The sequence below is a fragment of the Melopsittacus undulatus genome, chromosome Z (genome assembly GCF_012275295.1).
Source record: "Melopsittacus undulatus isolate bMelUnd1 chromosome Z, bMelUnd1.mat.Z, whole genome shotgun sequence".
Lineage (NCBI taxonomy): Eukaryota > Metazoa > Chordata > Aves > Psittaciformes > Psittaculidae > Melopsittacus > Melopsittacus undulatus.
In genome coordinates, this window is record NC_047557.1 from 87873733 (window position 1) to 87890066 (window position 16334).

Consider the following 16334-nt stretch of genomic DNA (forward strand, 5'->3'; position numbering starts at 1 on the left):
CAATTAGTATCTCCATAACACAAGCAAAGGGCTAAGCTGCTCTATAAAGAAATCACATGACAACCTGTCTGAACAAATTCCTCCAGACTGACTGCTTTGCAAAGTATACAGGCACCAACCCTCAGAAACAAAGCTAACATTAATATGGACTACAATTTATACTCACCAGCTCCAGTCCAGCTAATACTTCATTTACTCCAGGGGGCTGGCCAATCCATCGGATTACTCCATAGAAAGGAGGATTTTCTTTAACTTCGGCCAAGGATCCTGCTTCAAGACCATGCGAGTTCCCAGCTGGGCCTGCTGATGATGGACTCTCCTGGTTTGCTGTAGTATTTACATCACCAATGACAGACTGAACAGATAAAGAGAGAGGACTATGTCCAATAGTAGTACCAGTACCATTAGCACTTGATGTTTTTGTCAGGCTGAAAGGGAGGGAGTGAAATCTGTTTTCTGTAGACATAGAGTTCGTTAAAGGTGGCTGCAGTGGTGGTGAAGAATGTCCAAATCCAGGAGATGAATCACTAAGTGATTTTGCTGGGTCTTCAGCAGCTGTTAAAATCAAAACCAGGATATCAGTTAATGTTGGTATGTTTTTTTTCTTCCCATTTTACGAAAGGAAATACTTAGCTATCAAATCAATGAAGTGTATCTGCAAGCATATCAGATTTAATGGGTACCCTTGTGTAGGAAGCACCAACAGGTGGGAACATGCAGGAAGATGTTTGTCACTTGGCAACACTGGGGAGACAGAACTGGCTAAGCAGATACTGCTGCAATACCACCATTTTTACCACAAACCACAGAAACAAATAACAGAGAGAAAGGAGATGTTAGACAGAAACTACAAGGTTTAGACTGAAAACACTATGGTTTAAGCCCTTTAGCCCCACATCAGACTTTTTTCTCTGAATTCAAGTTAACAGCCGCAAGGATTATGACTGTAATGGACAAAAATAGGGAGAACTCATTGGTCACTCAGTCCTGTGTCACATTGGTGACTGCGGAAAGGATGTGACTCTCAGCTCACACAGAAATGTGTAATTGCTTGCAGACATGATTTGCAAATGCAAGAACATTTATTGCCCTTGCTCCATCACAATATACTTTGGTTCTAACATAATCTCTCAGTGGGTATAAAGAATTAAGGATTTCAATAAGTAATGATTAATGCAGAGCATGATAAAGAAGATCATAACTAGATGTAACAGCACAAGTGTTCTGTATCTTCTCTCATCTCTCTACATGGCCTCAATATACAACTGGTATTCACAGAGCAAAAGCTGCTTCTTTGCATCTCTTCTCCCCAGGCTGTTTTATTAACTTGAAGTTAATGTCCAAGAATTTTAATCCTTTACTTCCACAGTCCTTTCTAGATACGTATTTTCCTTGTTTATTTTAAATATTATAATAAACTAATTTTTAAACAGAGTTACAAACTAAGTAAGAACATCTTCACAGAACAGTTTGAATTTGCTTTCTTTTACGGTTCATGGAATTCTGGGACTACTACTGCTATAGGCTTCCAACCAACAATAACATTAGTCTACTATTTACCCATTCAGTCACTACCCAGCCAGCCATACTCCAGACAAATCAAGATATACTGATCCTTTAGGTATGTGCACCCATACTTGGAAGAATTCAGGGAGAGATTATACAACATAACCTCAAAAAATACTGTAAAAAATTATATGCTTATTCAGATTAATTACACCCTCAACCCCAGACTGATTAGCTGGCATGGCGGAATATTACAGTTCTTTTAGGTCTATAATATTAGCTACAAAAAGACAGACAAAGTAAAATTACTCTATACACTTGGCTGCAAGGAATATCTTCGTGTCTTCCTTCCAAGCCTCAGCTTTTATTTTGCCTGCAAGACATGTATTCCCACAGAGCTGCGCACAACACTGCCAAGAATGCAGTCTCCTACATGCAGGATAAAACCACAGGTCTGTCAATAAAGACAGAGTATGCTTCCGTGGGGGGTTCCAAGATACTTTTTATGATACAGTATATCTTCCACCAAGAAAATATATTCCCACTGCTCTAAATTTAAACTCATACTTATTTTATTTGACAAACATCAGCACATTCTAGTTTTGTTTGTTTTTTTAAATAAAGTGTATGCCTACATGAAAGACTATAATCTCTCTTTACCTTCATCAATATACCATGGGGGTTTTGCTTTTGTTTGAGGCTGAGAGTCAACCGATGAGCCATTTAATGTGTAGAAGGCTTCAGATCTGTTTCTTTTTCCAGTTTCAGAGGTAGATCCTGGAAAACAACATAAGGAGATTAATCTCCATCTAATAAAAGGTTAGCTACACTCTTATTTCATAATATAAATTTATTATACTTTCAAGAGGACAAAACTGCCTTTGAATAAAGCAACAAACTCCCTATCAAAGCTAACTCAGATCTAAGTTTGCAACACGGTAACAGTTTATCCCAAAACAACTTAATCTTCCAAACTGAAATTTCAAGTCACAGCCTGATGGCAGCAGAATATACTATGCAAGTGCCAGTTTTTCACTGCTGTAAGTTACAGATATAAGAAAGTATTTGAGATACAGTATACAGCAGGTATGTTTGGGTTTTAAAGCAAAAAAAAAAATGTAGGCAAATGAATTATGGATCCAATTCCACACAGCTATGACTTGGGCCAACATAAAACCACAGTTACTTGACTGAAGACTATTTCTGTCAGCATCCAATGCCAGGCAGAATGAAAGCTTACAGGATATACTGTCATTAGTATTCTACAACCCATACCAGACACTAGTAAACTCAAAACACTGAATTTTGATTTCTGCCTTTTTAAAATTAAACAGTTTCCCTTACAGGTTTTGGTTTGGGGTTTTTTGGTTGGTTGGTTGAATTTTTTTTTTGTTCATTTTGTTTTGTTTTTTTCCCTGAAGGATTTTCCCTGGAAGGATTCTTCCCCTGGAAGAGCTGGTCAAAACCAGAGCAAGGAGAAATTAATTCAGGAATTCAATCTTTGTTTTGAATTGCAGCAAAATTAACTATTTACTATTGAGTAGATCTGTTCCTGGGTTAAAAATTTGTCCATTTCTAGTCCTGCAGAAGGGAGACCATATTTATTAAAAAATAAAATAAACAGCCACACTTTCAGAAAACAGAATACATCTCTGAAATGGTTATAACAGAAAACAAGCTAATATGCTCCTGAAGTTTGCTAAACCTCAAGCTGTTTTTCATGAAAGTGAAGGTGTTTTGAGCAGGCTTAGGTTAAACCACCTACATTATTATGATAAAGTAAATTCACACTAATATTCTGCTTCAGAGAAATTTACCTTGACATGTAACTGAAATAATAAGTGATCAAAAATACAAGGCAACACTCTTCCCCAAACAACAGAAATTTGTAAAGAAAATTACATCCCATACATACCGGTGGACTTTGGCTTACTATGATTGAACAAGCTTTTGTCACCACCACCTCTTGACGTATAAGCAAGCTTGGGAGGTCTCCTGTCCTGTGACACCGTCTCTACGATACAGTATAAAGAGAATATTAGATTCCTTTTTCTATACTTTCACTATGTCAGAGAGAAGTTCAACTTCAAATGTAACTGAACCAAGGTCTAGCATCGTAAGTTTTAAAACTGAATGGAGCAAAACCTTGTTTGGCTCATAACCAACATTTTATATACATATGATTTGCTACTACCACATCAGCAATTACTTTATTCTGAAGTCTTCCATTATTTCTTGAACATAAAAAATACACTAAAGAACATGAAATCAATCTATGTGCATGCTTCCATTATGGGAACAGATGCATGAATTCCTAAACTTCGTTTTCTACCAACACATCTGCAACAAATGCTCTCTTCCAAAATAGAGAAGTTCCCATGAGTTCTCCAAAGAGAGGGAAAATTCATGCAAAAACATGCATCTCAACTAAACAAACAAGTAGGAAGTGAACATAGGAGAAATCAGCCAAACTGAAGAGAAGAGGAAGCAGTTAAGAGTACAGGCTATACAAAACCACACAACTCAGACAAGGAATCAGAGGGACTGTGGTGGTTACAAGTTAACATTATTCAGTGAGTTCTGTGGACAGTGAAACCGTCCACAGTTTTGTTAGGAATTTTCAAATATTTAGTCACAGAATGCGTATGTAACACTATCAATAGTTCTATCAATAATGGATAATATTATCAATATATTTCATGTGCAGAAAGAACAGTTTTCTGATCCAGGATACTTAAACTCCAGGAGTACACTAAACAACATTAAAAAATTAGCTACAGACACTTACATATTCCTAATTTTACATAACTCTAAATACCATACAATTTGACATTAATTTTGTTTCAATATTAAACCTTTTCTAATATTGAGAGCAAAACAAAAAGAAGAAGGAAACTGGAAAGATGTGTAACACAGAAGGTGAAGGATATTAATTCCACTGTACTATTTTAATCATGTAACTCTGCCTGGGTTGAGATGTTATCAAAGCTTGCCTTCTGGTTAAGAAAGTAAAGCATACCTGGAATAACATCATTGATATGCAAAAGAAGTGTACTTTCAACACTTGCAAAACTGCACAGCTGTATTCCATTATACCTTCCATCCCAGTTTCCGATAGGATTATCCTAAAAGTAGAAAGACATGTTACATGTATCCCAAGAGAAGATTTACAGCATACAAAATACACGTCTTTAAAAATATAAAAAGTGAAATGATAAAGTTTTACAACACCTACTTTTTTCTGTAACAAACTTTGTATTTGGAATATTCAAACATTAGTCTTCAAAGATGAACATGAACTTAAAAACTGTTCTTTTGAAAAATATTTCTTATTTTAACAAGCATTCTTCTACTAAAATTCATTATCTGTAAACAAGTTATAACTCCTATGCATTGCTAGGCAATGGCTACTACAATCAAGACAATGGAAGCACCTGATGATTTCAAAAAACAAAACACCCTTTAACTATCAAGAATTTGAAAGCTGTTAATTTTAAAAAATTCAAATTGCTAGAAATAACTTTTAATGGCAAGTTTCACATTTTCTTGAACAATTAACTTTTGTACTTAAAACTCAGTATTTTTAAGACAGGACAAAATCCAACAAACCAAGGTTACATGAAAAACAAGCTCTTGGAAACAGCTCACAAAGGCGTTAAGCTTACTGTTTCAAAAGGCAGAACAAACCCAGTCTCACAAGACAAACACTCAACTCCATTACAGCAAGACTGACATTTAACATTACAAGTAGCTCAGTGGAGGCTCCTCAGAGTACCCAGAGTATTTCTCCTGAACTGTTTAGAATCAAATAGGATATCATCTACCTGATGCCAAAAAAAACCAATCGCCAAAGGACATATTTGAACACAAGTGTTTATTTCCCCATTTTAGGTCAGCCTCCGCTGAAGTAGCTTGTGGATAATGTTTCTTCTGTATTGCATGTAATTTACTTGCTAACACACATGCAGAAGTTATTAAATTCAGATTATTTTCTTACCATGTCCACTCCAACAACGTATCCTAAACTCTCGTTTCCTGGTAAGACATCACAGAATATAACTGTCCCATACTCTATACTCTCTCCTATCTTCAGAGAAACCCTGGAGTTGATCTCCAGAGGAGGAAGTTCTACCTGCATTGCTTCAACAGGAGCTGCATAGTCACTTTCCAGTTCATTGTCATCATCTTCCACCAGCTCCAGTTTGTCCAAAGCAACAAAAACCCCACAATCCTCATCGCATCTGAAAAGCTGCTTGCCTTGGTACTGTCCATCAGTAAAGCCCTGACCACGACCTTCTTCCTAAGTGTTGGAGGAGGAGATAGGGATGAGAAAGGAAGGCAGGGGAAAAAAAAATAAAAAGAAGGAAAAGAAAAAGTGGTGTATTTTGTGCAGAAGCAGATTACTACAAAAGCTGTAACACAATGCAGTGCTCTGAAGAAACTGCAATTAGAACTAGCCTGGTGAACTACCATTATGTTCACTATATTTGGAGAAATGTGTTGCTGGTATTTGTGGCAAACATATGCTCTCTCTTAGGAGTATAAACAGTAAGATGTTGTTCAACTGGAGAGTAGCTGCCAGCAAAAGCCTTTTTATTTGGAGAAGCATGTTTTCTTCAGGTGCAAATCTTGTTTCCATCATCAAATTTTTACCATATCAAGACAAGACTAATTTGTGTTAGACATAATGCTAAGCATTCAAAAGTTCTACTTAGACACCAAATAAAGAGAGACAATTTTCAGAGGCACTTGGCCCTGATATTCCCAGAGGTTTAGTGGGAAACGCAAAGAATCTGGGGGAAGTTGAAAGAGGACTTTGAAAAACATATTTCTAGTGCCAGAATGGCACCCTCTTGAATCTAACCCTTCAAAAGCTTTTGGCCAACATTAATTTTGCAGACTTATCTCACTAGGCACACAACAGCAACATCCTCTATCTTAACTAGTTGCCATTTGACTTTTAGAGCTCTACAGAACTGGCAACCCTGAAATCCAAGCCTGCATTAATGGACTGTATCCTGCCATGAGCAGGGAAAAACAAAATACTCAGGAGAAATCTGACAGATATTTGCCACAGTGGGAATGTAAGTAATTTAATAAATATAGACTGGAAGAGTCTGAGTACATTCTTTTTGCCAGCCCATGCACCTCATCATGATTTACTTAACATGTGGAACACACAGCAGGTATGATAGGGTGTGTTCACAGGTATTTAATAACAATACTTATGAAAAGACTGAAGATTACAGAATTTTTAGGGGTAGTGATGCTTCCAGAAAACAAAATTGTTATGACTGCCTCTTTAAATAGAAGAGTTTTAGCTCATCTTATAAAATATGCATGATGCTTCCTCTTAGCAAGGAACTTACCAGTAACTCTACTCCAAAGTATATCCCCGTTAGGGACCTTTCTTGCATCAAGGGACCTCTGAAACGAACAACTCCAGGAAATTTCTCATCTCCTGATCTCAGCTGTACTCTAACAGGTGAGCCAATATCTATTTGGATGCCTTTAGTTAACCTGGTTTTGCTTTTAAACAGACTGTATCTTTCCTCACAGTTAGTAATAGCCAAAAGCAACTCAGCTAGTTTTTCATTTATTTCTATAACATCTTTCTCATCCACAAGCAGGACTGCATGAGGTTGTTCCAGAATCTTTAATCCAATCTGCAGTTTCTTGCCTTTACAAGGAATATTTCTGGAGTGTCCCACAGAAGAACGGTCTTGAAAAAACTGCCCAATGCTACCTCTGGGTACTTTCAAGACCTTTTGCGTCGGCTTGTCTAAGACACTGCATTCCTGGAGAAGCAAGTAAAAGATCCGCTCTTCCCAATAGGATGAACTTCCTTTTTCTTGACTCCATAAGCCAGAATTCATTGTGATTAGAACTTTGTAAGCTGCATAGAATTCTTCAAGAAAAATAAGCTGCTGATTTACATGCACGTATCTTCACAAATTCTACTGGATTCTACTGGAGGGTCCAACCTTTGGGAAACAATGCAATATTCATTTTGCAAGGAGCCAAATTCAGAGCAGAAAGCCTAGAAAAAAAGAGGGGAAAAAAGGAAAAGAAAAAAGGCAAAATGAAACTGAGGAGCTATATACTCTAGAGTAAAAGAAATAAAAGAAAAAAAAAAAACAAAACAAAAACCCACCAATCAGAAAAGCCCTTAAATCTATGACCAGCCCCACTCACTCTACAGATAAAAATAGTTCAGCAAAATCTTAAGACACTGAACAGTCTTGAAACAGCCATAGCACTTTTGATCACAGACATACCCATTTCTACTTGTAATTGTTGTGTATTTCCTTTCCTCCTCTAGTTCCTAGAAGAAAACAGCTAGAGGAAAAGCATAATGAGATGTAGAGAACATACATAAGTAAAAGGGAAATGAAAACTTAATTTCAGATGAGCAGGAAGAAATATCCTGCTTGAGTTTTCAAACAATACTTTATGGAAGCTTTCTTCTATGAAGACCTTTTCCCATGATGAGTGACAACCTATTTTTTACAAAGTGTACTGCATCTGTCATCACAAGTAACATTTTGATTCAGGAAAGTATAAAATTGTGTCAATGTAACAAAACAACAGAAAATGGATGGACACTTTAGTACTCCATAACAGACATTTCTTTAGATAACAGAAACTGACAGTTCCAGTAAGCAATAAACAATGTATGAAAATTAAATTACACCAGTATTACAACATGCAATTCTGAAGAAATACGTTAAGACTTTTATTTCAGTCATTGTAGAAAGATGACTCACTTTAACAAAGTAGAAGGAAACATATCAGTTAATAAAATACCCTGTAAAATAGATACATGGGTATGTATGTCTATAGTTTAGATAATTCTGGATACATGAAGATCCGCAGTGTTTTAACAGGGTTTACTTCTAAAGATTACAGAAAAGGGTAGCATAGAAGTTAAGAATATATTGTCATGTAATTTTTTTCTGTTAGTAACCTGTGACCACAGTTTCCATTCAGTTAAAGAAGATTCTCAATTATTTATGGATTTAACTTCAGTAAATAAAAAGCAAATAATCTTTGTCCTCCTGCCTCCTCTTTCTGTCCTGTTCCTCCAGATCTTTTCTCTGATGCAATTCAAGTATCGCAAAATCTATCGCTACATGTCCTACTCAGTTTGATCTGAGCTTCAGAAACTTAACAGAAAGCAATGGAATCTAGTAGTACTGTAATTGCATTCATTATCCGTTTTTAAATAAAAGGGTATTTAACAAAACTCCCCCAGAGAGGACCTGAAATGTAGGCAAAGTAACATCTTTCTGTCACTAGGAATCTACCCATCCGTGCTGACTTGCCAAGCCTCCTGTGAGGCCACTGAAACCTCACAGCCATTCAAATTGTAGATAGGCCACTTCTCACAGGTGCTATGGGGGTGTCAGTGTCATCAGCACATTTGGACACTGCAGCTGCAGAAGCTCACAGTAATTATGTTATTTAAAGTGCTTCCACCTACAAAGTAATTAACATAGAAGGGACAAAACCTCAACAGTTTCAGGCCACACTGAGATGAAGTCTGTTAGACTGTCAATCTGTTTTCAAATTAAGAAACATATTTCTTCATTTTCATTTCATTCACATAAAATGGGCTTCAATGTTTATTGGTGATTAACAAGAAAGTCTGATATCAATATTGGATTGAAATAGCAATGTTTTAGATAGACATTGATAAGGAACAGATCTCTCCACCCTCACCCCCCACACAAAGCAAACAAAATTAAATGACCACTAGTTTTATAACTACTCAGATATTAAAATAGAGTTATATCCAAGCTGTGTCTTGTTCCCTCCCTTTACTTATTCCAGACACTGGGAAAAAATACATACTGTCTTGTTCCTCACAGCTCCATTTTATGTTCTCAGCTTGCAAAGACTGGTGCACTTATTTAACCTTCCTCTTTGTGAGCCACTTCACAAAGTTAATCAACCCCCAGTCCACTGCAAACAAGAATCTCCAACATTATAGGGTTCATGATCTTTCCTATTTCACTTATAAAAATAATTCATGTTAATAACTACGTATGGAAACAAAATATCAATAGAGAGGTCTGTTCAAGGGCTTAAAAATAAATTTTAATTTTTATTAAAAATATTATCTTTTTTTTTAGTAAGTATAATCTGCTTGCAAGGCAACTGCTTCAATATCACACAATCTTCATGTCTTTAAAAGAATTTTGTGTGAAAACATGTTAACATCTGTGTTTAGATTACACAATGGTAACTTTACACGGTGTGGTCAGCCTTTCAAAGTTCTAGTCATCTACACAAATGTTACTAAACTACTGTATACTGTACCAAAAGGTCTTCCAGTATGAAGAAGTTCATCATTACTATAGAAAATGTCTTCCCTTAAAAACTCATCTACCACCACTATCCCCTACCAAAGAAAATATACAGCACTAAACCAAAAATCATCTTTTAGAATAATGAAAGTGCTAAACTAGTATTTAGCATTTCTAAATTTTAGCATTTTAGCTTGCTAAAAATGATGTTAAGTTCTGGCAAGGACCAGAAATATATGCCCATAAATCACTAACTTCAAGATTTTTTTCTCTTTTACAGCCATTTTCTATGGAATTGATTATCCTGCGAGAAAAGTATACCTGCTGAACAAACAGCACACCTGTACCACATTAAGACCAGAATGAACTATGAGACCTCAGTATAAACTAACTGGGGAACCAAATTATGCTTAGCAACAAGTCATCTTTACACTCCACAACATACCAGCAACCATAAAATTTTGTGCATACCAGAGAGTACCTCACTATCACAATGTTTGTCTGAGTGTCAGAGCCCCTTAAATTGTGTTCAACTCCACCTACTACATTGTTTTCACGCACAAGGATTTTAGGGAGCAACAAGCAAAACACAGTTATGACTGCAACACTACATACTTCAGGAAAAAAAAGATATTTAAAAATTGTCAGAACTAGGCTATAACCCACTTAACTGCAAAGCACCCCTAACTTCCTTTTTGACCAGTCTTGAATCACTGCTGTCACTATAGTCATCATAAAAACAGTTTGCACTGAAATATGAGAACTTTGTTTCTACCCTGGAGTAACCTTAGATGAACTACACAGACATGTCTGAATCTGCTACCAGGTTTCAGCATGAACACACAATTCTGTAGCTCTGATTCAGAGTACAAAATGAGGAAGCTAAAATACATTGTACAGTTTCTTACAGAACTTTCACTTTAAATACCAAACTTTAAACAGCTGAGACACAAAGTTATGTTCTTCACAGTCCAAAAATAATTTTCAAGGGAAGGTTAAAACTAGGAGTAAGTAAATTTAGTTGCAGCTTAATGTATATAGAATTACATAACTGCAATACAAGCCAGAAGTAGAAAAAACAGAAATTGTTTCTTCAAAACAGTAGGTGAGATATTGCCCGATACAAATAAGTTCATACTGGTAACATGATTACTACAAGAAATGCAATTGGAAAAAATCTACTGTTTTGTTTGCTGTTCTAAATTTGATATAAATATACCACTTCAGAGGAAGAACAAAAGTCATTACCAACCATCGCATCCTCTGTCATTACTCGATTGAACAAATACACACCAATGCACAATCTTCACTGTTGTGCAGAAAACCCCTCTGCCAACGTGATACGCAAGCACCCTCAATAAAATGAAAGGCCTGTGCCTTCAGTTTTGAACTGAAAACCAAATTACATTTAACTTTGCTCAGTAATCAACACTTAATGGCAAGACTGATGCACTCCTTTATCGCCTAGCAAGACAAGATGCGATATATAACGTGCAAGTCACAAGGCTCAACGCAAAGCTAATTTTTTTGAGAGTAATTATTCCCCACCCCCTATCTAGATGATTTTCCATGCCTCTCTGGGCGGCGATGAGCAGGGAGAGACGGACAGCCCCGAAGCACTTGTTAAGTCGAAGCAGAGAGCGGTCGGGGCCTTAGCGCCGAGCTATCGAGATCGCACAGCGCGGACAGGCCCGACTACCCACGCCACTGCCGAGCGCGCCCAGCCTGTCCCCGCCGCTGGGCCTCACCTCGCCCCTGGCCAGCAGCGATAGCCGCGCTTCAGGCGGGGGGTCAGCGGCCACAGGAACAGCGGGGGAGAGCGGCCTGGAGCGGCGAGGCCTCATCACACCTGGCACGCCGAACAGCGCCCCTCAGCAGCGCTCGCCCTCGGGCTCCGTCCGTCACTCACCTCTTCATCTCAGCTCCAGGGCCCGGCACGCATCCGCCCGCCCACGAGTGTTCCCGGAGCGAGTCCCAGCCCCGCAGCAACATGTACACCTCCTCACACACACATCGTCAACACCCAACGCCCCCTGCGCCACAGAGGACCCACCCTTTCGCCCCCTCGGCCTCTCTCATAACCAATCAAAGCGCGCTGCCGCTGCGGCATCGTAGCGCTATTGGCTAAGAGAGGTGCCAGGTTACAGGGCGATTCGGGGATTTCCACCGCATCAGGGTTGTATGAGCCACGGGAGGGGGGAAGGAGGGGGTCTGCAAGTCACCGTTGGCGGAACGCTTCCCTGTCAGAGCGCTGATTGGCCAATCAAAGGGCGAGGGCGGGACGTCGGGAGCTACGGCGGGTCTGATTTGATTGCTGCGGCGCCTGCGCGTGACGGTCGCGGTGCTATCGGAGCCGGTTCTCTCCAGCCAACGGCGATGGCGGGAGGGTGCCTCGTTTAAGCTGTTGGTGGCAGTGGCGTTTACACATGGAGAGCTCTTCCTGAGCGATGAATGAGAGGACAAACGCTGGAACAGTGTTGTTCAGCAGTGTTTAAGCGCTCTGTTCATGCTTGCAGCATGTCCAGAAGACAACCTTTGTTTTTAGAGATTATTTTTTTTCAATCGCGCAGTCTTCTAAATTGGTGCTTTTAAAGCACCATTCTGTTTTAAATACACTCTGAAATGATGTGCTGCTAGAAGTGGGCTTCCTGCAAAGAAGCAGCATTGGGAAGGCTAGCCCATGTACCTAAGGTGGCTACTGTAATGTTGACATAAAAATAAACACTTTCCTCATTTCTTAGTACCTTCAACATTCCTTTAATATGCGTTTCTGTGTGATTTAGGAATACGTGGAGTTCAACATCCCAAAGTGAAAAGTTTTCCAGTCAGTGCTATTCCTTACAGATAGTCAGGATCTAGAGGGAGTTGGTAAACAGGCCCCAACGCACCCCAGGTCAGGGCTGGGTATCCATCTCTGAGCTGGGAAGCAATGTGTATCACTGCCATAGCTCTTGGCAGGCAGCTGGGAAGGCACAACACGGGCTTTGGCTGATGCAGACATGAGCAGGATGGAAAGGATGTGGCCTGAGTGTCGGGAACCAGCAGCAGTTCATTTGAAACTCCTGAGGGAGCGATGAGATACCATCAGTTATGGAATCAGTGCTGACACTAATCATTTTGTTTAGGCACTTGGAGATCGCGTTTTAAAGGCTCATTTTGCTTTTGAAGAATAAGGAGTTGTGGAAAGCTAGTATGATTAGTACGTGGAGTTTCTTCTCCCTGCAGAAGGGCACACAATGATCCGCGGCTATGCTCTGCTGATCCTCGAGGTGGCTGTCTACACACAGCAACTGCATTTCCCGCTGTTCCTAGCGCTGCCTTTTATCCTACCGCAGAATGCATTAGCATGTCTGCTGTAAATCCTGAATCATAGAATCATAGAATAGTTAGGGTTGGAAAGGACCTTAAGACCACCTAGTTCCAACCTCCCCTGCCACGGGCAGGGACACCTCACACTAAACCATGCCATCCAAGGCTCTGTCCAACCTGGCCTTGAACACTGCCAGGAATGGAACATTCACAACTTCCCTGGTCAACCCATTCCAGTACCTCACCACGCTCACAGTAAAGAATTTCTTCCTTATATCCAATCTAAACTTCCACTGTTTAAGTTTTAACCCGTTACCCCTTGTCCTATCATTATGTTTACATTCGGGGTATAAATAAATTACACGTGGAATACAACTCTAAGCCTGAGTACACCGTAATTATATTTGAGAAGAAAAGGGGACAGAGACTTTAGAAGAATAAAATATCAAAATACTAGATAGGAATGGGTATGTGGAATACCTAATTACTCAAAACCAACTGTTTAAAAACATTTCTCTAGTCCATGTAATTATGTACTTAACTCTCCATGATTTCAGCAGGAAAAATATCACAGACCATTTAGAAAGTGTCATCCTACAGACAGAATGGCACTTGTGAAACACAGACCAAGTTCATACCCCACTGACCCATGAGGCTTGTGTGACAGCTCTGTGTCACCAGCAGACCCCAGCTGAAAGCCTAGCCAAGACTTCTGTTTACTCTAAAGCTCCTTCGTACTCCTGTAGAAGTATAAAGAAGTTTTAGAGTGATAACAGGGCTTTGGCAGCATAAAATGGGCTTGTTAACAGTTCTTTCATGTTGAAAACCCTGTCAGTAACACCAGCATGAGATACTTGCCATTAAACAGTGAATTAATTTAAACCACACTCGGGTTAAAGGAGATGTGCTTTGTAATAATAAAGTTCGGTAAACAAGTTTCACTTCAAATGACACTATACAATTAAACGTTATATAAATAGCATGGAGCAGAATTTTATGCTGTGACAGGATAGAAATATGGTATTCATTTGTCACAGCATCATCCCAAAAGTGCAGACTATTCATGCAGAACAGCCAAATTTCTCTGCTGATCAAATATGGAAATGATAGGTATTTATCCAGCTGCATTAATAGAAGAGAGGAAAGGTTCTTGTAGAAGCATCAAAGACAACATTACAGTACTTTCTAAATATTAGTTATGCGATAAAAGGGGACTTGGATAAATACATTAGGTATTTCTGTCACCTGTTGTTTCTCATTACCTACAACACTAATGAATGATGTGGTAAAAGAAATAAGGCTTACTCACATAGTTTGGAGCCTGAGAGGGAAAAGTAGCACAGACTCGGAAGCTGCCTAAAACTGTATTTCTGAGGACAGAAGCTGAAGAGTATCTTATAATAGGGCTATTACAGCCACATTCTTGAACAAGAATAAGACCTTGCTGTGCCTATAATAAAATGCCAATAAAATCTGGCAGTAAACTGCAGTTTGTGTGTAACATTGGCTTATCTCACAATTTTTCAAGCTGATACTGGCTTTGTTTTGTATGGCTAAATATCATTCCTGTCTGCTTTTATATAATCTGGCTGGGAACATGGGAACTGCCCAAATCAGGGTGTAATTCAAGGCAGGACATTTTACACTGTTGCAGCTGCTTCTTTAACAATGTAAGCACAAACATGGATTTGCAATATATGGCATTGCAAGGCTAGCTCATCTAGTGGCTTGTTACCAAGATTTGGGCAGAGACATTAAGGTGAGTCTTCCTAAAATGGGTACTTTCATCTTAAATCAGTGTGTAGGACTTAACTCCTATGACAACAACTTCCATGTATTAAGCATTAAGGTTTTGACCTTGCCTTGCTCCTGTCTTATTGCAGAGCTCTCTTTTTCCATATCCTTTGCTAGATGCATTTTAGCACTGTTCTTTATGTATGCCAAAATCAGTGCTTTCACAGAATACAGACTCTTAGTGAGTCAGTGCATCTTAGTGAGTCAGTGCATCTTTTTCATCACTATGACATGGTTTTGCACTAAAATTTACCACAGTTTTATGAATAATCAGATAAATTGATGGTGTCAGTGTACTTGCCCATCTCTCAGAAGGGTATGCTGCCATTGTGAAAAATCCCCTTTTTCACTTCTTAGCCCTTTACATGGTGTTTGACTGTTCGGAGTGGAACTGAGAATATAAGAAAGGTAGTAGTTACTCATATTGCCAGCAAACACCCTGCTAGAAGACACCATTGTATACTATATAGGTTTTTTGAATGTGCTAATCAAATAGACATTAGGAAGTAACATGCTGCCAGACTACAGGCACTGGGTCCCAGTGAACAGCTGTTTGGACCAAACCCAAGCTTATGGGAGCAGGGTGAGGAGAAGCAACCTGTGGATGTCGTAGCTACTGAGCAGGAAAAACCCCTTCAGGAACCAGCTCTAACCATAACAACTGGCTTGACTTAGGCAGGCAGAATTCTTGCAGAATACCCCTGATTTGTAAGTTATTTCATTAGTCAGCCATGCTCATAATAACAGATTTCACCTTTTTTTATCATCCAGGTTCATTTGACTAGAACTTGCTTATTCTGAAATAATTTAGAGATCACACTTGATCTACCAAAACTCTTTTAGCTTCATCAAAAGCAGGACAATAGCACTAAGCATCGCAAAATAATGCATTGCTTTTTGGCAACACATAAATTAATAGATTCAGAATTCAAAGTCCAGATACATCTGTGAACTGTCAGCATAAGTGGAAAATGCACTGAAATCCCCTTTAGTTTTTGCTTACAATTGTAACCAAACCCATAAGTCTAACTTTAAAGGAATGAGACTTAAGCCAGAAACCCATGCTTTGTCTACACTTAAAAGGGTTGGCTGGTATACCTACACCTTAGAGCTCTATTGGCAAGCACAGATTTCTTTTCTGGTATAACTTAAATCATTTTCTGCATGGAACACACTGAACTGGCTAAGGGACTCTGCCAATATAACAGCATCTACACTCGCGCTTTTGCCAGTGTGGCTGTAGCTGTATGGGAGTGATTTTTCATCCTTCTGATAGCTATTTTGGCAAACTTCTATATTTAGACTGTATCCAAGTTAAAGTTGGCATTGTTTTATGTTGCAAATAAAGCAGAAGAGAAGCATTGCCAGTTTATGGCCCCGGTTTTACATTATTTTAAATTGTTTATTCTGGAGGAA

At 38.9% G+C, this 16334-nt stretch overlaps 1 protein-coding gene across 3 annotated transcripts in view; it reads right to left on the reverse strand.

Annotated features, from left to right (window-relative positions):
• CYLD (CYLD lysine 63 deubiquitinase) overlaps nt 1-11830 on the reverse strand; it is a 30567-nt gene extending 18737 nt beyond the window's left edge. Inside the window, exons 1-8 of one of the 3 annotated variants that reach the window (XM_031051810.2) lie at nt 11725-11830; nt 6876-7546; nt 5504-5806; nt 4526-4631; nt 3422-3520; nt 2167-2283; nt 403-555; nt 167-327 (exon numbers count right to left, since the gene is read on the reverse strand). In XM_031051810.2, the coding sequence (XP_030907670.1) occupies nt 167-327; nt 403-555; nt 2167-2283; nt 3422-3520; nt 4526-4631; nt 5504-5806; nt 6876-7382 (1446 nt within the window). In that variant the 5' untranslated portion in view covers nt 7383-7546; nt 11725-11830. Of the gene's footprint in view, nt 1-166; nt 556-2166; nt 2284-3421; nt 3521-4525; nt 4632-5503; nt 5807-6875; nt 7547-11724 lie in introns of all 3 variants that reach the window. The other 2 variants (XM_031051811.2, XM_005152215.3) reach the window with 2 other exon arrangements.
• Nucleotides 11831-16334: the final 4504 nt, after the last annotated feature.